This window comes from Phyllostomus hastatus, unplaced genomic scaffold (genome assembly GCF_019186645.2).
Source record: "Phyllostomus hastatus isolate PE091 unplaced genomic scaffold, TTU_PhHast_1.1 phas_scaffold_60, whole genome shotgun sequence".
NCBI classification, from domain to species: domain Eukaryota; kingdom Metazoa; phylum Chordata; class Mammalia; order Chiroptera; family Phyllostomidae; genus Phyllostomus; species Phyllostomus hastatus.
In genome coordinates, this window is record NW_025334038.1 from 14541475 (window position 1) to 14563957 (window position 22483).

At 45.8% G+C, this 22483-nt stretch overlaps 1 protein-coding gene and 1 pseudogene across 2 annotated transcripts; one reads left to right on the top strand and one right to left on the bottom strand.

Moving 5' to 3' along the window:
* The first annotated feature begins 4444 nt into the window (after positions 1–4444).
* PROC (protein C, inactivator of coagulation factors Va and VIIIa) lies at positions 4445–13864 on the top strand. 2 transcript variants are annotated; one of them, XM_045826318.1, is made up of 9 exons: positions 4445–4569; positions 5854–5940; positions 7200–7366; positions 8880–8904; positions 9023–9160; positions 9329–9463; positions 11408–11547; positions 11875–11992; positions 13183–13864. In XM_045826318.1, the coding sequence occupies exons 1-9, from the start codon at positions 4524–4526 to the stop codon at positions 13758–13760; spliced, it is 1434 nt and encodes a 477-aa protein (XP_045682274.1). In that variant the 5' UTR covers positions 4445–4523; the 3' UTR covers positions 13761–13864. The 2 variants fall into 2 exon arrangements, with proteins under 2 accessions (XP_045682274.1, XP_045682275.1); XM_045826319.1 differs by having other exon boundaries at positions 4518–4569; positions 5850–5940.
* A 2183-nt stretch (positions 13865–16047) lies between these two features.
* LOC123810525 lies at positions 16048–16181 on the bottom strand (annotated as a pseudogene).
* Between the last annotated feature and the right edge of the window lie 6302 nt (positions 16182–22483).

The following is a 22483-nucleotide window of genomic DNA, read 5'->3' on the forward strand; positions in this document are numbered from 1 at the left end:
TTGAAGCAGTGGACAGCCAGACCTGCATTCAGTTACAGGTTGGAGATCTAAATGTAAAAGCTAAAATCATAAATTTTCTAGAAGAAAACATAAGAGAAAAACCTTCGTGATATTGGACAAAAATTTCTTAGGTAGGACATAGAAACACAAATTATAAAAAATATTGGTAATTGGCCCTGGCTGGGTGGCTCAGTTGGTTAGAGCATTGTCTTATACACCAAAAAGCTGTGGGTTCAATTTCCAGTCAGGATACACTTCTGGGTTGCAGGTTCAATGCCCTGGTGGGGGTCAGAGCATTTACAGAAGGCAACTAATCAGTATTTCTCTCTCACATTGATATTCCTTTCTCCCTTCCTCTCTCTAAAATCAGTAAATATATCCTAGGGTAAAGATTAAAATATTTTTATATTGATAATTGTACTTCATCAAATTGAACAAAAGCATTTGTTCATTAAAAGACACTGTTAAGTAATAAAAATACAAACCACAAACTGAGAGAATATTTGCAAATACTTATGAAACAAAGGACTTGTTACCAAAATATATAAAAATTCTCAAAACTCAATAATAAAAATGGCTAAAGATTTAAATAGACACATCACAAAAGAAGATATCTGAATGGCAACTCAGAACATAAAAAGGTCCTTAACATCATAGGGAAATGAAAATTAAAACTACAATGAGATACTACCACACAACTATTAGAATAGCTAAAGATTTTTTAAAAACAACAAAAAACTGACCACACCATGTAATGGGGGGGATACAGAGCTATAGAAATGCAAAACAGTATAGCCACATCAGAAAACAGTTGCATTTTTTTTAATGGAAGTAAACAGTTAGCCCTAACTGGTGTGGCAGCTCAGTTGGTTGGGTGTCACCCACAAAACAAAGCGTCTCCCGTTCTATTCCCAGTAAGGGCACATGCCTGGGCTGCGGGTTTGGATCCTGGTTGGGGTGTATATGAGAGGAAACCAATCAGTGTTTCTTTCTCACATTGATGTTTCTCTCCCTCTCCTTCCCTTATCCAGTCTCTAAAAAATAAATAAAATCTTTTTTAAAAAAAGTAAACAGAACTAGTTTTAGAAATCTCCCTGTGCCTGTGTATATATGTAGAAGTACACATAGCCAGTGGAATGGGCTTGAATTGTATGCTATTTCATGATCTTTCACTCAACAATCCCTTTTCAAATCTATATAGACATGCGCCATTATCCTTAGTGGAAGTGGAAGCTAATACTTATGATTTTAAAAAGAACTAACACAAGCAATGGCATTGGGATTTGTTTTAGTTCTTTTTAAAATCATAATGCGATGAGTATGGCTAGGTAATGTTCTTCCTACCAGTCTGATGACCGCCTTCATGAGGGTAAACACCTTGAGTAGGACAGCTGGGCGGCAGAGTGTGCCCGCTTTGCTCCATGTCACCAGCTTGCCCTTTGGAAAGGTAGTGTTAGTTTGCACTTCCACTGAGTCCTCGTTTCTGCATCTTTTCACCACCCCTGCTTTGTCAGCCTTTTAAAATTATTTCAAATAAAAATATGAAAACTGAAAAAAAAAGTAAACAGATACTTACCACAAGTTGGCAATTTCATTCCTAGGTTTTTGTCCAAGAGAAATGAAAACATATACCCACAAAAACACTTGTATGTGAATGCTCTAGCAGCTTTATTTAATAATAGCCAAGAGGTGGTAAATGGATAACAATTTGTGGTACACTCATATAACAGAAACTATTCGGCAATAGAAAAAAATAAACTACGAATACACCCAATAACATAGATGAATCTTGCCCTAGCTGCGGCTCAGTGGATTGGGCATTGTTCTCTAAACCAAATGATGGATGGTTTGATTCCCAGTCAGGGCACATGCTGGGTTGCTGGCCAGGTCCCTGATGTTTCTCTCCTGTTCTCCCTCTCTCTTCCTCTCTCTAAAAATACATAAATAAAATCTGTTTAAAAAATAAATTTAAAAGCTTTATGCTGGGTGAAAGAAACCAATTTTAAAAGGCTGTATGTTGTAAGATTCCATTTCTATGCCATTCTAAAAAAAGCAACAGAAATCAGATCAGTTGTTGTCAGGGACTGGGGGTGGAGGGGCATGGGGAAATTTTTGAGGGTGATAGAAATGCTTTGTATCATGATTGTGGTGGTGGTTGCACTATTACATATACAAATAATTATATATATTTGTGAATTTAATTTAATCTCCATAACAACCACCCCATGTGAAGGCTATTATTAGCCTCATTTTACAGATGTGGACACTGAGGCCCAGGGAAGTTAAATAACCCAGCCAGGAAGGAGCTACATTGAGGTTGAAACCTGTGTAAGCTGGAATCCAAAGATGAGGTTTGAGTACACCACCACTGATGCCATCTGGTAGTTTTGTCTTTCTGTTTTTTCCGCCACAACTTTGCTTCTTATTCCTCTGCCTGCATCTTCATAAATTCAGTGAATCCTGCACACAGATGCCCCTCCTCTCTTCAAAACACAGCTGACTCTGATGCCAAAGTCTAGCTCCAGCATCTGGATTGAGACTGACTGAATTTGGGTCCATGTGGGGTGACACACATCTGGGGACTGACACCCGCAGTCTGACAAGGTGAATTAGCATCACCCATCAAGCTGGAACATGGCCTGGCCCCTTCCATGGGACTGGAGCAATGCGCCTTGCTGGAAACCTGTTGCAACTGAGCAGAGACACCTGGATTTCGGGCAGCGCTCTCCAGGTGATATCAGCCTTTCAGAGCCCTCAGAGCTTGAGAATGATTGGGGAGACATTCCCTGCTTCAGGAAAGGGACCCACACCTCACATACTGCCAGCCCACCAGAAGGCCACGACACAGGTCCCACTGCAACACCCAACAGGCCAATAAGCACCAAGAGCTATGCAGGAGGAGCTCTCATTTCCTCCTCCGAGCACCTGGAGGCCTTGGCAGACTGCCAGCACCAGTCACTTCTCCCTCTGCAGCTGCCCTGGCTCTTCTGGATGCCAGTGCTTTGGGCATCTGTGCTCATCTGGAGGTGGGTGCCTCAGACAGAGGCTTTATGCAGGTTCAGGATTAGTGTGTGGACATGGACATGGAGTCAGTCCAGTCCCTGCAGCCTGACAAGGCATTCACTAGGCATCTTCCATTCCCATACCAGCTGCCCCATTTCTTCCACACCCTGTCCCTCTATGTTAGGCTAGGAAGCAAATGGAAGGTGAGAAATTTGGTGGGGAAAGGGAAGGGGTCCCAATGCACACCCACAGTGCATTGCACTTGGTAGGCAATGTGATAGATAGAAGACAAAGTGGACATCGGGGGAGCCCATAGCACTGATGGCCATAGACTTATGGAGGAGGACACCTGGAGTAAAAACATGGGTGCAGGAAGCATTTTACAAGCTCCTCAGCTGTGCAAGTTGCTTCTCATGCATGGTCACACATGTGGTCTCCATGCCTCCTGTCTCCATCCCTAGACAGCTGCCACAGACCTCACAAAAAGCCACCGAGTCCCTACTTTCCAAACTCTGATACATCACCTCCCCTCTCCTCTACCCACCTCACGAACTGACTTCAGTCTTTCCAGAATCCTGTTTATTTTTCCCACTTGTTCACAAAGGTGGCCAGGAGATGCCAGAAAGACCTGGGTTCTAATTCAGGCCTACCACCCACCAGCTCAGTGAATTTGGACCAGTAACAAGATTTCCTAGTGTCCTCATTGACAAAATAGAGGCTACAGGAATAGCCGTGTGTGGTTGTGGGGGTTGTCACAGGAGTGACTGGAGCTGAGGATCCATAGAGTGCTCAGCACCCATGTGGTAGGGACCCTGAGAGTCACATCTTTTCATGTTTTTCATCTCAAAAATAAGAAATCTGGGTGGAATGCCACTGTTTTTTTATACTGACACATAAAATAGGTATATGATCATAATGGTAGGCTAGGTTTGGTGCAATATGGAATCATTACCAGTTGTGCTGATCTGGGGCAAACTGCAATATCTCTGGGTAAAAATGTCCCATCTGTTAACGGAGACAATGTCCCACCTTCAGCTAGCCACTAGACTAAAATGAGACCACATCTGTACAGTTTATTATTATTATTATTATTATTGTTGTTGTTTTTAATCCTCACCCAAAGATATGTTTTTATTGATTTTAGAGAGAGAAAGAGAGAGAGAAAGATCAATGTGAGAGAGAAACATCGATTGGTTGCCTCCTTTCTGCAACCTGATCAAAGATCAAAACCTTAACATACGTATATGCCCTGACAGGGGATTGAACCTGCAACCTTTATGGTGCACAGGAAGATGCTCCAACCAACTTAGCCACTTGGGCTGTTCACAGTTTTGATAGTGCCTGTCCTTCACCTCCCTCCCTCCTGGATTGCACCACTGATAGGTAAGGTGGGCCTTGGACAAATCAAGCCATCCTGGGCTGGGAGTGTGTTTGTTTATCTGTGAAGAGGGAGGCCACAGCACTGAGGGCCAAGCAGGCAAATATTTGCAGTTGAGGATTAACTCAAGTTCCAGGCCGTCATGATGGCAGGAGGGCGCCCGTGCAGTTTCTCCAGGGCCCACCCCAGTAAGTCCCCTTCCAGGCAGGTTTGTGAGGTGGGCTGCAGGAGGGCTGAGCAGGGGTGAAAGCTAAATCCTTGAGCCAAGATTTCAGAGGATGGCTGCAGTTTAGGGTAAAGGGAAATCAGGACTCTGCCACCAGCCAGGCCAAGGCACTGGTTGGCAGTTCTCAGGCCTGGGTGCCCTAGTTTCAAGGGCCCTTCTTCCCAGGCTTTAAGGCAAGTGGAAGTCAGCAGAGGGCCTCCAGGGTCCAAGACTTCCAAGGGCCCAGAGCCATCGCCAGAGGCCGCTTAGAGCCTGGGGCCCTCCCTTCTCCCACCCCACCCCCACTTCTGAACCTGGGCCTTTGGTTTAAACGAAAATCAGAACCAGCCTCAGAATCAGTGCTAAGATGGAGAGTGGTTGGACAGGGTGCAGATTGGCAGTCAGGTCTGCCCACTCAGTCCTGAAGGCAGTGGAAGGCTCCTTGGCTTCCAGTTGGCAGGGCTACCTCTCTAGCCTTGTGGGGTACACATTGCTTTGGGGCATGGTTTAGGGCCTGGAGCCACACAGGCTTAAGTTTGAGCTCTGCTTCCTCCTGGTTGTGGGTTTTTTAGTAAGTTACTTCACTCCTCTGAGCCTCAACTTCCTCCTCCATGAAATGGGGTTACTACATTAAGCCCACATCTTGAGTAGCTATAAGCCTTAATTGAGATAATAATAGCTACTGTTTACTGAGCACTTGCTATGTGAAAACAGTATTTTAAGAGCTTTATGTGGATTAACTTATTTAATTCTCACAATAACTCTATAAGGCAGAAGTACCTGTCCTTCAGGTGCTGAAGGACAAAAAATGATGAAATTAAGGCATGGAGCGGTTGTCTCTTGCCCAATGTTGCTTTCCTGGAGCTGAGATTTGTACCAAGTGGTCTGACTTGGTGGCCTACTCTATGAACCATTTATAAATTCCGGGAATATCTGATAACCTCCCCACAGAATGGGGAGGTTCAGGAACATTCTGGGTGCACCTTCCATGGCCTTTCTGTACTGAGTCCCCTTTGATATTCACCAGGACTCCATACCCTTTCCACTTTCTCTCTTACCCCTTTAAACTTGGAGTAGCTGGTATGACCTTGGTCCCATATGGAAAAGGAAATTGAGTTGCCAGGTGGCTGTCTGCCTAGTGGACAGGGATTCCCAACCCCAGCTTTTTCCCTGACAATCGGCATGCATGGGAGACTCCTGTTCAGGGGCCAGCAGGCAGAGCAGGGACTGGTGGGGTTGCCAGAGCTCAGAAGTCCTCCTCAGACAGGTATCAGCAATTCCAGAATGTGGCAGCTGGCAAGCCTCTTACTGTTCCTGACCATCCGGAAAATTTCCAGCACACCAGTTACTCCTGGTAAGGCCACCACCCCTCACCCCCACTAACCAGGAACCTGGGGCCTTCAAACCTTCCACCATCCCTCTGAGCCTCAAGCAGGCTGAGTTAACTGTTGAATGCAGCAGCAGCCTCCCTGGCTACAGGGCAGAGCGATGTAGTGAAGGCAGGGAGACCCATCAGCACAGCTCCTCCTTCCAACCTGGGAAGTGGGTCACAGAGTCCCCTGAGCCTTCCCACTCCCTCAACTGTACTCCACTCATCACTCCCTCAACTGTACTACACTCATCACTCCCTCAACTGTGAAAGACCCAGGCCCAGGCCAGGCCAGGCCAGTCCACATCAGAGTCACACTGCCCTAGGTGTCCTGTCCTCCTGAAACCCTGCTCCAAACCCCTCCTCTGGTTCCCACAGCCAACAGAAGGAGGCAGGATGCTGGGGAGGCCTGCATGCAGAATGGGCTGCCTTATTTATTTGGCAGCCACCCCTTTCCTCTTCTGGCACCACACAGGCTGTTACTTGCATTTTACCTCTTCTTGAGCTACCTCTCTGCCTGGGGTGCCCTTCCTCCTCCCCGGACCACCACCCTTCAACTCCCACCTGTGACCACTTGATTCAACTGTCTAGACTGAGCTCAGGAGGCATACCTTCCTTTCCTGGCCTCTGTATGTTCCCTTAAGCTTCTCCTCTGCACTCTCCTGACTTGATCCCCCATCCAGCTGTCCCCTGTCCCCAAGAGAGACACCTCCCAGAGCCCAGGAGGCATTTGGTGATACTCACTAGGTAACACGTCTGTTGCCCAAGGGGAGGAACATGGGAAACGCTCAATGAGGGAAGAGGTTATGGAAGGGCAATGTCTAGACAGGGTTGGACAGGTATATTCAGAGAACAATGAAACTGATTTCACTTTGCATTCTTGATAACAACCGCATATGGCATGTGACTTTGGATGTTCATTTCTGTGCCAGGCACTGGACTGTTTTACTCAAAATACAGTAAAACATCCTCAATTTGGATGAAAAACTGAGGTTCAGAGATGTAATGACACTGGTTCAAGGTCACACAGACATCAGGTTGGGGTTCAAAGGGAGAACCTGAATGGTCAAGTCTCCTGTCCTCTAGCCTCCAGTCACCTCTTCAAGTGAAAGAAGTGAGCAGAGAAGAGGGGAGAGAATCATGACCTGGAATCATAAGTCCTCCCCAGGTTCACCTCGGCTTGGGCCCCCACCTCAGGCCCCTCCACCAAAGTGAGCTCTCCCCCCTACCCCTGCCCAAACCAGACTCAGTGTTCTCCAGTAGTGAGCGGGCCCACCAGGTGCTACGGATAAACAAACGAGCCAACTCCTTCCTGGAGGAGCTCCGGGCCAGCAACCTGGAGCGGGAGTGCATGGAGGAGATCTGTGACTTCGAAGAGGCCCAGGAGATCTTCCAAAATGTGGATAACACAGTAAGACCACCTGGCTGGGTCCAGAGGACAAGGCTGAAGGGTGGGTTGGTGGCTGGCTAGGGCCCAGAGAAGCAGGATGAAGGTGACCACTGAGGCCATCTTGGGGATCTGGGGACACAGTGGGTACTAGCCCCTTCACCCTCAGCTTGGGGCCGGGTACACAGAATGAACACAACAATGGCTTCATGGTGTATGTGCACTGCAAGAGACAGAACTCTGCAATTAGCTCCAGGAAAAAACGATTTGGGGAAACCTTAGGCTGGAGTGCCCAGCCAAGTCTACTATAGGTGCTCACCCCCTACCTGCAGTTGGCCACCTCCACCTTACCTGTTCTCTCGCTCTGTAACCAAAGGGCTACCATCTCTCCTCCCCACCCATGAACCTGCTGATCAGGGTATGTGACCAAACTCCCTGATATCTGCCCACATATGTTAACTCTGTGTGTTGGTTCATATTCTCAAGGGGCAAAATCTGCTTGATTAGGGGATCTGAGGAAAGGGTCTATTGTCCTCCCTGGCCCCCAGGCCCTGTGGTGGTAGCCCTGCAGTGGAAGATGGACTTGGTAAGAGAGGTGGCTTTCCAGTACAAGTCTCAGAACCCCTCCATCCCCAAGCACCCACTTCAACTGCTAGGACCTGGGAGTTGTGCCACCTGTGGTCCCGCATGCTGTTGGGGTGTACTTCCTGATCAGGGCTTCCTAGGCTGAGGGTGAGCTCTGGTCTGCTCCCTCTCTTGCCCTCAGCTGCTACCTCCTTGACTAGATCCCCCTGCCTCTTTTCCCGAGCGGTCTCCTCAACAGATACCAAATGATATTCCGCAGACACAATCTGAGCCTATCACATCCATCCTGGGTGGGCCCTTCGCCTCACCATAAGGTCTTTGTGCAGGCAGGGCAGAGCTGATGCTGCAGGGGGTATTGATGGTATAGGCATCAAGCAGTGGATTTCAAGGTGTGGTGGTCCCAGACCAGTAGCAGCAGCACCTGGTTAGTAAAGCAGACCACTGCCCCAGATCTTCTGAACCAGCAATCTCTGTCTCACCAGTGAGATCCTAGAGCTTGCTCAACTTTGGGAACACTGGCTTAGGAAAAGACCAGATGCAGGAGAGGTCCAGAAAAGCCATGAAGAGTGAATGACAGGGACTGGAAGGAGGCAGAGCAGCCAAATGGGCCACTTGGGCCCATTCATTGCAGAGGCTGTTGTGGTAGCAGAAGGTGAGGGAGCAGGCCTCCAGCTGCACAGGGTGAGGGGGAGCAGGCTAGGGTGTTATTCACAGGATGTGGGGTGGAGGTGGACAACAGAAGGCAAGGAGGAGCTAGCCTTACTCTGGGCTCAGATGCACTAGCAGAGGGTTTCAAGCAGGGGTTGACCCCTCTTGGTTCAGAAGCCCTTCGCTCCCCTGCCAAGTTAGAGGCTGCCAAGCCGCACCTGGGCCAGACCAGGGAGGTGCCCTGTGGGTTTCCCATATACACACCTGTGCTAATGGCTCCTGACATGGTCCCTTCTCTCCACAGCTGGCCTTCTGGTCCAAGTACCTGGGTGAGTGCATTCTAGGCACCTGAATGCAGTATCCGTGCCCCTCAGGGTCTCTGGACCACTGTGGGGAGGTAGATGGGGCTGGCAGCACCAGTGATACCTCCCAAACCCCATATCACAGACGATGACCAGTGCAAGGTCCTGCCTCTGGAGCACCCATGCAACAGCCCGTGCTGCGGCCACGGCACATGCATCGATGGCATCGGTGGCTTCAGCTGCAACTGCAGCCAGGGCTGGGAGGGCAGCTTCTGCCAGAACGGTGAGGGGCCCACCGGCTAGGTGGTAGGCTGAGATCCGGAGAGCAATAGTGGGCATGCGTGTCATAGGGAGGAGGTGGAAGAGCTGGTGTGGGGGGAGGGGTGGTGAGGGGGCATGGGCTCACAGTCCTACTACTCCTCTAAGATGCCCTCCTTGCGTGTCCATTCAGAAGTGCGTTTCTCCAACTGCTCGGTGGACAATGGCGGCTGCGCGCATTATTGCCTGGAGGAGAAAGGCCAGCGCTACTGTAGCTGCGCTCAAGGTTACCGGCTGTGGGAAGACCACCTGCAGTGCGAACCCAAAGGTGAGCCCATGAGCTGGACAGGGCGGTGGGGCCCAGGGCATATCCAGGGCATGAGAAACGAGCAGCGTGGAGTCCTACTGAAGGAAGATGGGCTGCCCAAGCTCCAGGTGCCCTAGGCCTTCCTCCAAGTGACCCAGTTCACCTTGAGGACAACTCCAGGAGCCTGAACCCCAAGGTAGCTCATCTCCCAAAATCTGAGCCAACACAGGAGGCCAGGCCTCTAGCATCTTCCTCTATCTATCTTGGATAGCTTTATTTCCTTAAGACACTTTACACAATCCAGCATTTCATTTCCCCCTTCAACTGTGGCTTCTCTGTGGAAAGATAGGAACCCATGATTCTGCCTTCCTCCCTGTTTTGCTTTGTATAGATTTTAATTTTCATCAAATTTATATACATATTGTACAAAGAAGACAGAGTTTTACAATTCTTAACAATGAATATCAGCAGGTTGTTCCTCACTGTGGGTCTTTATTCATTTATTGTACAATGCCCTTGGTGGACCCTTCAAATGTAGAAATTCATGTCTTCCAGCTCTAGGGACATTTCTTCAGTTGTTTCTTGATAACCTCCCTTCTGTTTTCTCTTTTCTATTTCTAGACCTCCTATTCTCAGATCTCTTCCTCTCAATGGACCTATTTTATTGTCTCTTCTATTTTCCATTTCTTTGACATTATGTTCTTCTTTCAGGGATATTTCCACAATTTTATATTCCAGTTCTTTTACTGCACACATAAAGAGTTATAATTTTGTATTCTGAATTAATTTGTTTCATAGGAAGTTGCAAAGAAATGCCTAGTGGAGCTGTTGGCCTAGGGGCTTTCTTGTGAGACTGTCAAAAGGCCGAGGTCACTGGTAGAACCCCTATTGCCCAGACCCTTAGGTCTTCACTTTATTCTGCTTTCTGACATGAATCCTTCAAGCTGATACTTGGCTGGTTCCAGCCTGGCTTCCTGCTCCTCAGAGGAGGGTGGGGAAGGAAACTGATGTCTGGATAGTCTGCAGATATCTGAGTGACTCCCTCTGTATGTTAGTTACTCTTTCTTGTGTCAGTGCCTGGAGTCCCCAAATCACAGCCTCTGTTTTACACTCTGCAGAAAATAATATTCCTAAGGCCTTCCGAGGCAGGAGGTGAGAGAGGAGAGTCAAGCTACTTGTGAGTCAGGACAGAGGTCTAGGACTTTCATGGTTTCTCTTATAAACTCTTGACATTTCTGTCTGCAGTCCTACCTGCACATCATCCTTTGGAGGCACCAAGCCTTCCTATGGTTCTGTGGTGAAAAGCTGTCTGCACCTGGCATCCACTATTACTAACTGACCTTTTTTGCTTTTTCAGTCAGCCAGTGTCCCATCTGCTCTGCAGCTTCTGGAATTTTGTTGCTGTTGTCTCCTCTCCATTCCCTAATACTATTTATTTCTCCTGCTAATGGTTTTCCACTGCCCAACAATAATTCTAAATTGCTCAGCCTAGCTGAATGGCCCATTCTGAGCAAACCCCTGAGTTCTCTGTCAGGTGCCCTCTCCTCTTGGCAGAGGACCTCACCACAGTACTCAGAGCTACTTTGGGGCTCTCCAGGAATGCCTACCTCCTCCTCTCCATAATTTTTAACCTCTGTGAGGAGCTTGGCAGCATCCCAACATGAGGCCTTATTTAATGTATCTCAGGGATTGCCTTCAACAGCCCTGGGGAATACTGAACTTGGAGAAGTTTAACAACCTACCCAAGACACACAGCTAGGAAGTAATGCTGCTCAGTCTGACCTTTATTTGTTGACTGACTACACTGAGGGAATTTGCATGTTGATGTATTTGTGAGTCTAACCATCATTTACCCCTTGAACCTCACAATGTGGCAAACTAGTCTGCAGGCAGGATGTGCACAAGGATGGAAGGGCAGTCTGGGGGTAATGCCTGGGAGGCCCTCACCACCTTCCCCACCTTCAGTGAAATTCCCTTGTGGAAGGCCATGGAACCCAAAGGAGAAGAAGAGCAAGACCTTGAAATGTTGCACAGGCCAAGGAGACCAAGTAGATCCACGGCTCATCAGTGGGAAGTTGACTCTGCAGGGAGAGAGCCCCTGGCAGGTGAGAAGAGGGGCAGCAGCCTGGGAGTTAGTTCCTGCTTAGGATGCACAAAATGGGAGGTGCTGCCTTTGCTTGCAGGCGTGAGGAGAGGCAAGTGCTTGAGGCACTAAAGGGAACAGGCCAGCTCCGTGAACTGTGCAGAAATAGAAAATGCCAGAAAAAGTGCCTGACGTACATGCTACATAGCCAGGGGCCCCAGGAGAGGCTGACTTATGCTTCTAGTACCTCAGCTTGAAAACCAGTCAGGGCCTGTGCTGAGACATAGGGATCCAGACTTGGAGTTGTCAAAAGGCAGTGCTGTGATGTCACCACCCACTCCCATTCCAGGTGATCCTGCTGGACTCAAAGAAGAAGCTGGCCTGTGGGGCAGTGCTGATCCACACCTCCTGGGTGCTGACAGCAGCCCACTGCATGGAGAACTCCCAGAAGCTCATCGTCAGGCTCGGTGAGGGGTACAGCCAGGCAGAAGGGGCCACTAGATTTCTCAGGGAGGGGTGGCACAAGACAAGCTGGCCTCTTTTGGAGACCCTGTCCCTGAGGAGTTCTTGAGTTCTACAGAAGGTGTTTAGGGGGCAGAGGTCTATTTGTTCCCACCCTGCCACTTCTGTGGTAGAATTTTAGACACAGTGATACCTGATATTTTGCAGGTAGGGGATTCTCAGGTGCCATCTTCAAATCTGGGCCCAGGTGCTTACACACAAATGTTTGCAAATAAGGGGGTTACATACATACAAGCCTCCTCTCTCTCACTCATATGCAGCTGGCCATGTGCGTGCACCTTCAACACCCTCTGGCACAGACCCACAAGGCACCCACACAGCCTGGTCTCAAGGTCATGCTTCACATAGACTGATGGAAGTAGACCTGTGCAGCAGGGCCCAGCATCTGCCACAGCAGCCAGCTGCTTCTCTTCAACAGCTCGGCGTCCCCCATGCCTAGGCCCCACTCTCCCAATTTCTGAAGGGGGCTCTTAGTCCATTCTTTATGCAAAAAAGAAGGGAAAGTTGTATTGACAATGACTAGATTCACATACCCTACAATTACCTGCAGCATAAACAATGGCTTGTGCCCTGCATTGGGGCTCTGCTTGAAATTTCTAGACATCCCCCAACCTTGCAGGAACCACCAGCCTTACCTGAGAGGACCTTGTCTCTTGTGTGTGACCCAGATCTTCCCTGCAGAACCTGGATCCTGTTGGTCTTCCTCTCTGGGCCTTGCTGCCCCTACCCTGCCCCCACCATGGCATGTTCCTGCCTTGTGCTCAAGTCAGGCACTGCTGGCCATGCCTCTGCTGCCCCAAGAGTCTGTCTTTCCAGCTGTGGTCTCCCATTCTCTTTGTGGCTCTGCTCTGTTCCCTGGGTTTCTAGGGAGTCTTGGGTTTTCCTGCTGACTGCCCACTGCTACTTACTTCTCCAGCACTGTTCCATCTGTGAGTCCTACATTCAGAGCAGCATTCTGTCCCTTTAGGGTAGATGCTCATGGGCTGTTACCCTTAACAGGGAACTGAAGTACAGACATGTGGACCATGGTGTGGCCTAAGATATGCAGTGACCACTCCAGCTGTGGACCCACTGCCTGCCCTCCAGCAGGCCCTGCATTCCCCAAGTCCACTCTGACAGCCCCTCTGCCCTGCAGGAGAATATGACCTGCGGCGCAAGGAGAAGTGGGAGGTGGATCTAGACATCATGGAGGTCTTCATGCACCCCAACTACAGCAGGACCACCACTGACAATGACATTGCTCTACTTCGTCTGTCCCAGCCCGCCCCCCTCTCACAGACAATTGTGCCCATCTGCCTCCCAGACAACGGCCTCTCAGAGCGAGAGCTCACCAAGGTTGGCCAGGAGACAGTGGTGACAGGCTGGGGCTACCGCAGTGAGAACAAGAGAAACCTTACCTTTGTCCTCAGCTTCATTAAGATTCCAGTGGCCCCTCACAATGAGTGTGTCCAGGTCATGCACAATGTGGTCTCTGAGAATATGCTGTGTGCAGGCATCCTTGGAGACCCACGGGATGCCTGTGAGGGTGACAGTGGGGGACCAATGGTTGTCTCCTTCCATGGCACCTGGTTCCTGGTGGGCCTGGTGAGCTGGGGTGAGGGCTGTGGCCGCCTCCACAACTATGGCGTCTACACCAAAGTCAGCCGCTACCTCGACTGGATCTATAGTCACATCAGAACTGAGGAGGCCTCCATCAACAGCCAGGTGCCCTAGCACCCCACCCACTATGTCTGGATCCCAGAGGCCACTGTGGAGTTGGGACTAGCTATTGAATGGCAATATATGCGACATTAAAGGGTCATGCAATAAGCACACCAGCTGCTGCTCTGTCTGTCTGTCTCTCCATCCCTTTTCTGGGCTGTGCTGGAGGGAAGTAATATTTATTGAGCATCTGTATATCCTATACTGTATGAACAGGATCTTATTTAACTCCCACAGCAGCTCTGGGTTAGGGAAGAGCAGATCTAAGTTTTGTGGGGTCTGAAGCTGGTAACATCTGGGGGACTCTCTATGAAAAAGAAGAAAAACTATGACTTCGAAACTGCAAGAGCCCCTCCCAGGGCCTTAGAAGGGGCCTGTGCCAGTCAGAGACCCTGAAGCTGAATCTGTACAATAAATCCAATGCAGGAGGCAGAAAGTTTTAACTCATAGTACACAAGAGGAAGCATGCTCAGGAAGGCTTACACAGTGGATTCAAATCTGTTTCTAAAATCTAGGTGCTGCTATCTGTTCTGCACTAGTCCTGGAGGGCAGCCATTCTGAGCACTGTAGGCGTGAAGGCCATCACTGGCCCTTTGAGGGAAGAAGTGACACTTAGAAGGTGTTGGTTCAGCCCAATAGCTCACAATGCAGTTGGGGAAGCTATTCAAGAACAATGTTACACAATCATGAATAGCAATAAGAGGCTCTGTCTTGACCTGGCTTTATATGCATAAATCAATGAATCAGAGGAAGAAGTTAGGATGTATCTGATAATAAAGGATAGTGGTGAATCAAATCTGACACAATTGGTCGAAGCCCTAAAGGTAATCTAACTCTCTGTGTGGCCTCAGGCAAGTCACTTCCCTTTCCAAGCAACAATAAATGAGGGGATTAAAATGAGATCAGTGGTTATCATCCTGGCTATACATTTGAATCCCCTAGGGAGCTTTTGAAAACATCTATGTCCATTCCCACCCTTAGAGATTCTGGTTTAACTGATTTAGGGTAGGAGACCCAGACACTGACTTTTTTTTTAAACTCCCCAGGTCAATTTAATGTGTGACTAGGGTTGAAAACCACTGCACCAATGTTTTTAAGGGCCTTTTCTGCTTGGGTAGGCACTAGTTCTAAGACTCTCAAGGCCAATGAGAATAAAGACAGTATAGCACAAGTCAGTCAACAGTAAAGGGGGCTGTGACTTGTGCTTATATCCAGGTTGTCAGTAGCACAGCTGCTGCTTACAACCAGAGGGGACATCACGACCCACTGAAAAAGTGATCTATGTATAAGCACAAGAAGAGGCATGCCTGAGATGGAGCCTACAGCATTTGCCTCCTTGTGGACCTGGGAAAGGGATAAGTGGAACTACTTGGAAGTGGGAGGAAGCAAGGCCCAAGTTATGAACCGGTTGCTGATTAGTGTCTTGGGTCAGTGTCCCCAACACTTGCAGAAGGACTTGATGGATTGAGACAATGACAGTGTGCTGGAGGTATTTGCCCCTGTTCAAGACTCTCCAGGTGGATTTCCTATAGACATGGTTAACTAGCACAGGCCAGATAACTTCTAGAATGACAGCATGAGGAGATCTGCCATGCTTGCCAGTGAAACTAGTGAAAATTAGAAAAACAAACATTCAGAGTCACTGGACATGGTCCTAAGGGCAAACAAAGCAAGAACAGAAATACAGCTTTTAAACCAACACAAGAAAACTTGATCTGTCCAATAGAAAACAAGAGAATAAAAACAAATAACCTACACAAAAATCTATTGGATTTCTAGATATTAAAAATGAATATGTGGAAATCAAAATTAAAAACATAATATCAATGCCAATCACTTGTAAAAAAATAATGTAAAATGAGTCATTTTGAAATGGAGTCAGACCTGTCAGCCCAGAGGAACTGCCTTGCATATCTGATGCCTCAAACCTTTGGATGTTAAAACAGGGAAAAATAACTTTTTGACTGGGCCTGAAGCAACCTTATGTCCCAAAGAACTGTTTGCAAAGATAACAAGAAAGCAATTATGACTACCAGACTGAAAATTGAAGATATTCTTTAGAATCAACATTACTGTGTTAGCTTATCTACAGCCATAGCAATTCCTTCTATTCATGTAATTGTTCCCTTTCCCTTTCTCATTAACACCCATTGCCATGGTCTCCTAATCAAAACACTGTTTGAGCTCCTGCCAGAATCAGTGCTTCCTGAAAAGCTATTCTTTTTTTAATCTCAAATAAATTTGCCTGTTATGTCTCACCTTTGACCTTTTATTTTTAGGTTAACAAATGCTAAAGAAAATGAAGTGCTTAGCTATAAATTTAACAATCTGTACCAGGTCTGTGTGATGGAAATTATAAAATACTGATAAAAGAAATTAAATTGATAAGAAAAGATACCACACTTGCTCTTAGCCAAGAGGCCGAGAAGTGATGATAAAAGAGATTAAAAAGACCTAAATACATGGAGAGATATACTGGAAAACAACACAGAGATGTCAATTTTCCCAAAACTGATCTATAGGTTTAACACAACTCCTATCAAAATCCCAGCATGGATACTCCGGTTTCTCTTCAAATCATATAAATCTTTCCCTTTTACAAAATCCCAGCGTGGTTTTTTGTAGACATAGGTAAGCTTACTATAAAATATTGATATTAAGCCCTGGCAAAGTAGCTCATTTGGTTATAGCATTGTCCCAATGCAACAAAGTTGTGGGTTCAATCCCTGGTTAGAGCACATACCTAGGTTGCAGGTTTGATCCCTGGTCGGGGAGCATACAATTAATGCACAGATTGGTAGAACAACAAAATCGATATTCTCTCTCTCTTATCAATAAAACATATCCTCAGGGGAGGATTTAAAAAAAAAAACCTCTCCCAGAAACCAATAAATTAAACAGTTTTTCAAAATTACACAAATATATTGAGGGTTTGAACAATAAAATTAGTAAGCTTGGGTAATTCTCTTTTAGCATACTAGCACCATTTATAAATACTGGGCCATGAAGGAAATCTCAATAAATCCCAGGGGCTCAAAACATGTCCTTTAGCCAAAAGGCAAGATAATAAAAATCAATAATAAAAAATAGTTTTTTATGTTCTCAAACTCATATATTAGTGAAAAATCATAAAAGAAATTAAGAAATAGTAAGAATTGATTATTAAATTGTGAGATACAACAAAAGCAATGCATCAAGGGAAATTATATCTTTAAATACACTAATCAGAAACAAGAAAAGTTAAAAGCTACTGTGTATTAATCAGGGTTCTCCAGAGAAACAGAATTAGCAGTATATATTTATTTCTCTCTATCTACCTATATAATATATTCACACATATTTATGGTATTTATTTTAAGGAATTGGCTCATGCAATTGTGGCCCATCCACGATCTGACAGGATAGATTGACATGCTGGAAACTCAGGAAAGCGTTACAGTTCTAGTCCAAAGGCTATCTGTTGGTAGAATTCCTTCTTGCTCAGGAGAGGTCAGTTTTTGTTCTGTTAAAGCAGGGGTGTCAAACTCATTTTCACCAGGGGCCATATCAGCTTCACAGTTGCTTCAAAGGACCGAATGTAATTTCAACTCCTTAACAGTTAAAGAGTAGTTACATTTATACAGTCCTAAAATTATTTTGGCCCTTTGAAGGCAACCATGAGGTTGATGTGGCCCCCCCCGCCCCCAGTGAAAATGAGTTTGACACCCCTGTGTTAAAGCCTTCAACTGATTGGATAGGGCCCATCCACATTATAGAGGATGATCATCTGCTTTACTCAGTCTACCAATTTAAATGTTAATCTCTTCCAAAAATACCCTCACAGAGAACATCCAGAACAGTGCTTGATCAAATAAATATCTGGACACCATGGGCCAGCCAAGTTGAAATATAAATTAACCATCACAAAATGTTGTGTCCCACCCCCAAATGTATATGTTAAAGTCCTAACCACTGGAACTACAGAAGGTGATCTTATTGGGAAAAAAGGTCATTGCACATGAATTAGTCAAGATGAGATAACACAGGAATAGGGTGAGCCTCTAATATGACTGGTGTTCTTATAGAAGGGGAAATTTGAATACAGACACACCAAGTGGGAAGATGATGTGAACACAAAGGGAGAATGCTTGGTGGGCAAAGGATCAAGAACAGGTGGATAAATCCTAGGGGAAGGCCAAGAGTGGATGAGCAGAGAGATGGGCCGAAGGATGAGGCAGCTGGCCAGCACCTTCTTCACCGTAATGGACCATGTGATGACAGTCTTCTCACAGCAGCCAGAAGGGAAACTGCAGACTCTTTCTCTTTTGATGAAAAGGAAAGAAGTCCAAAGTGGCCGCCTAAGATATCCCTATTGAGGGAGTCCATGTGGGACTCTGGGAGGCTCCAAAGTTTCTGTTTTGTCCTCTGCGACATGAAGCAGCTTATAGGTGAACACGAGGAGTCACGTACGGATTGGGCAGTGGCAAGGTCTGGGCTCTGTCAATATTTGGGATGATTCAATCATTAGCCAACTTCAGCCTTGTCCTTTGGCAGGCTCTTCTCAGGCAATTGCTGGGCTAGGCCTGGTCCTGGCTGTAGCCCCCGGGGACTAGCTCTCTAAGCCCTGTGTTCCTGCTCACTGGGGACTCCCTAGGTCTTGGCAGCATTGGATGTGGAGGTGCAGGTAGATGGCAGCACATGCCATCTCTGCTAAGATTTCCTAACAAGAGACAGTTTCCTGCCTGTTGAGGTGATGCACAGGCAAGGACATAAGGCAGTAAAACAGTGGGAGGAATGAGGTTTTTTAAAAAATATATTTAATAATTTTTAAATTATACTTTATTGATTATACTATTACATTTGTCCTGATTTTTCTCTCTTTGCTCCCCTTCACCCAGTACCCACTACTCCTTCTGTCAATACCCCCACACTTGTTCATGTCCAGGAGTCATGCGTGTAAGTTCTTAGGCTACTTCATTTCCCATAATGTACGTTACATCCTCTTAGCTATTCTGTAACTACCTACTTGTACTTCTTAATCCCTCAGCTATCACCCAGTCTCCCACACACCCTCTCCCATCTCTTTATGTTTAATCTTTGTCATTTTAATTATGATGTGTCTTGGCATGGGTCTCTTTGTATCCATCTTGTTTGGGTCTCTCTATGCTTCCTGGAATTGCATGTCTATTTCCTTCATCAAACTAGGGAAGTTTTCTTTCATTTTTTTTAAATAGATTTCCAATTTCTTGCTCTTTCTCTCCTCCTTTTGGCAACCCCATGGAGCAAATGTTGGATTGCTTAATGTCCTGCAGGCTTCTTATATTATCCTCATTTTGGGGGTGTCCTTTTTTCTTCTTCTTGTTCTGATTGGTTGTTTTTTGCTTCCTTATGTTCCAAATCATCGATTTGATTCTCGGCTTCAACCACTCTACTGTTGTTTCTCTGTAAATTGTTCTTTCTTTCAATTGGTGTATACTTTTTTTCTGACTGGGTCTTTTTCATGCTGCTGAGGTCCTCACAAAGTTTCTTGAGCATTCTTGTAACCAGTGTTTTGAACTCTGCATCTGATAGATTGCTTATCTCCATTTTGTTTAGCTTTTTCTTTGGAGTTTTGACTTGTCTTTCAGTTGGCCCCCATTTCTTTGTCTCCTCATTTTGGCAGACTCCCTGCTTGTGTTTCTATGTATTAGGTGGAGCTGCTTTGACTCCGTGTCTTGCTATTGTAGCCTAATGTAGTAGGTGTCCTGTAGCATCCAGTGGCACAGGCTCCCCTATCACCCAAGCTGGGCACTCAAGGTGCACCCTTTGTGTGGGCTGAGTACACCCTCCTCTTGTAGATGAGCCTTGGTTGTTTGTTGGCAGGTGAATGGGAAGGATTTACCCAGGCCAGTCAGCTGCAAGGATTGGCACTGACCACTGACCACCAACGTCCACCCTCCATGGAAGATCAGCTGTGCAGGGACAGGGTGGTGGTGCTCTGATGTGGTCTGTAGCTGTCCACTGGGTACGCTGGCCTTGGGTTTTCCTGAGTGGTGCAGGCTAACATCAGCCTCCTCCCCCTCCCCCGCATTTTGCCTGGGGCCACCTGCCTGAGTTATAAAGCAATCTGACATGGCTGCAGTATACTTGTGCTGGGCTTAGAGATTTCCAGGCAAAGCCAAGCTGTGAATCTAAGTTGCTAGTTTGGGACCTGAAGCTCACACTGAAGCCAGCTGCTGCTTGTTTGGGAGGATTTCGGAAGTTTTGCAGTATGAGCCAAGTCCAACTATTGATATGGAAAAGCAGCTTTGGTGGGCCCGAAAATTGGGTTGGGCAGAGTCTCTGGGGATCTCCAAGGCTGGTCAAACAGAGTTAACCAGGTCGATGGAATCTTACATAGGACACCAGTCTGCCTGCTCTGTGGTGGGGAGGACCCAGAAAAGGGACAATGGCTTCTGCTTGCCTTGTTGCAGACACTTCAGTCTCACCCTGCACACCAATGGTGTCCCTCAAGCTTGGGAGAAATAAGTTGCCTTTTTTTTTCCACACAGTAAATTGCTGATAAAATCCTTTTTCCCCCTAGAAATCTTTTCTTTTTTTAAATTGTTTTATTGTTGTTCAAGTACAGTTGTCTACATTTATCCTCCACCATTCCCCTGCCCACCACAGCCATCCCCACCTCCCTCCCCTGATTCCACCCCCTTGGTTTCATCCATGAGTCCTTTATAGTTATTCCTGAAAACCCTTCTCCCCTTATCCCCATTATTCCCTCCCACTTCCCTTCTGGTTACTGGCAGATTGTTCTAAATTTCAATGCCTCTAGTTATATTTTGCTTACTTGTTTGTTTTGTTGATTAGGTTCCACTTAAAGGTGAGATCATATGGAATTTGTCTTTCATTGCCTGGGTTATTTCACTTAGCATAATGCTCTCCAGTTCCATTCATGCTGTCACAAAGGGTAGGAGTTCCTTCTTTCTCTCTGCTGCATAGTATTCCATCCAGTAAATGTACCATATTTTTTTTATCTATTCATTTACTGATGGGCACCCAGGTTGCTTCCAGAACTTGGCTATTGTAAATTGTGCTGCTATAAACATTGTGGTGCATAGGTTCTATGGGATTGGTGTTTTAGTGTTCTTAGGATATAATCCCAGCAGTGGAATTGCTGGGTCAAAAGACAGTTCCATGTTTAGTTTTCTGAGGAAATTCCATACTGTTTTCCATAGTGGTAGTACCAGTCTGCAGTCCCACCAACAGTGCACTAGGGTTCCCTTTTTTCCACATCCTCTCCAACACTTGTTGTTTGTGGCTTTGTTTATGATGGCCATTCTTACCTGTGTGAAGTGGTATCTCATTATGGTTTTAATTTGCATCTCTCTGATGGCTAGTGATTTTGAACTTCTTTTCATACATCTCTGCGCCCTCTGTATGTCCTCCTTGGAGAAGTCTGTTCAGGTCTTTTGCCTATTTTTTAATTGGGTTGTTTGTTTTCCTGGAGTGGAGTCATGTGAGTTCTTTATATATTTTGGAGATCAAACTCTTGTCTGAGGTATTATTGGCAAATATGTTTTCCCATATAGTTGGTTCTCTTTTTATTTTAGTGCTGTTTTGTTTAGCCATGAAGAAGATTTTTATTTTAATGAGATCCCATTTGTTTATTCTTTCCTTTATGTCCCTTGCTCTAGGGGACATATCAGTGAAAATATTGCTGCATGGAATATCTGAGATTTTCCTGCCTGTGTTCTCCTCTAGAACTTTTATGGTGGCATGACTTATATTTAAGTCTTTGGTACACCTTGAATTTATTTTTGTGTATGATGTAAGTTGGCAATCAAGTTTCTTTTTTTTTTTTTTTTTTTTTGCATGTAGCTGTCCACTCTCCCAAAACCATTTGTTGAAGAGGCTATTTTTACTCCAGTTTATACTTCTGCCCCCTTTGTCAAATATTGACCATAGACACTTGGGTTTATTTCTGGGCTCTCTATTCTGTTCCATTGATCTATGTGTCTGTTCTTATGCCAGTGCCAAGCTATTTTGATTACAGTAACCATGTAATACAGTTTGATATCAGGTATTGTGATTCCTCCTATTTTGTTCTTCTTTCTCAAAATTCCTGCAGCTATTTGGGGTCATTTATGGTTCCATATAAATTGTTGAAGTGTTTGTTTTATATCTGTGAAATATGTCATTGTTACTTTAATAGGGATTGCATTGAATGTGTAAATTGCTTTGGGTAGTATGGACATTTTGATGATGTTAATTCTTCCAATCCATGAACACGGTGTGTGCTTCCACTTATTTGTATTTTCTTCAATTTCTTTCTTCAGTGCCTTATAATTTTCTGAGTACAGGTCTTTTACCTCCCTAGTTAGGTTTATTCCTAGGTACTTCATTTTTCTTGTTGCTGTATCAAATGATATCTTCTTCCTGGTTTGTGTTTCTGATATTTCATTGTTGGTGTACAAAAATGCCTTTGATTTTTGAATATTGACTTTGTATCTACTGTTTTGCCAAATTCACTTATTAGGTTGAGTAGTTTTTTGGTGGAATCTATAGAATTTTCTATGTATACTATCATGTCATCTGAAATGACAGTTTTGCTTCCTCCTTTCCAATTTGGATGCCTTTTATTTCTTTTTCTTGTCTGATTGCTATGGCTAGGCCTTCCAATACTATGTTGAATAGGAGTGCTGAAAGTGGACATCCTTGTCTTATTCCTGATCTTAGTGGAGACGATTTTAAGTCTTGCCTGTTGAGTATGATGTTTGCTATATGTC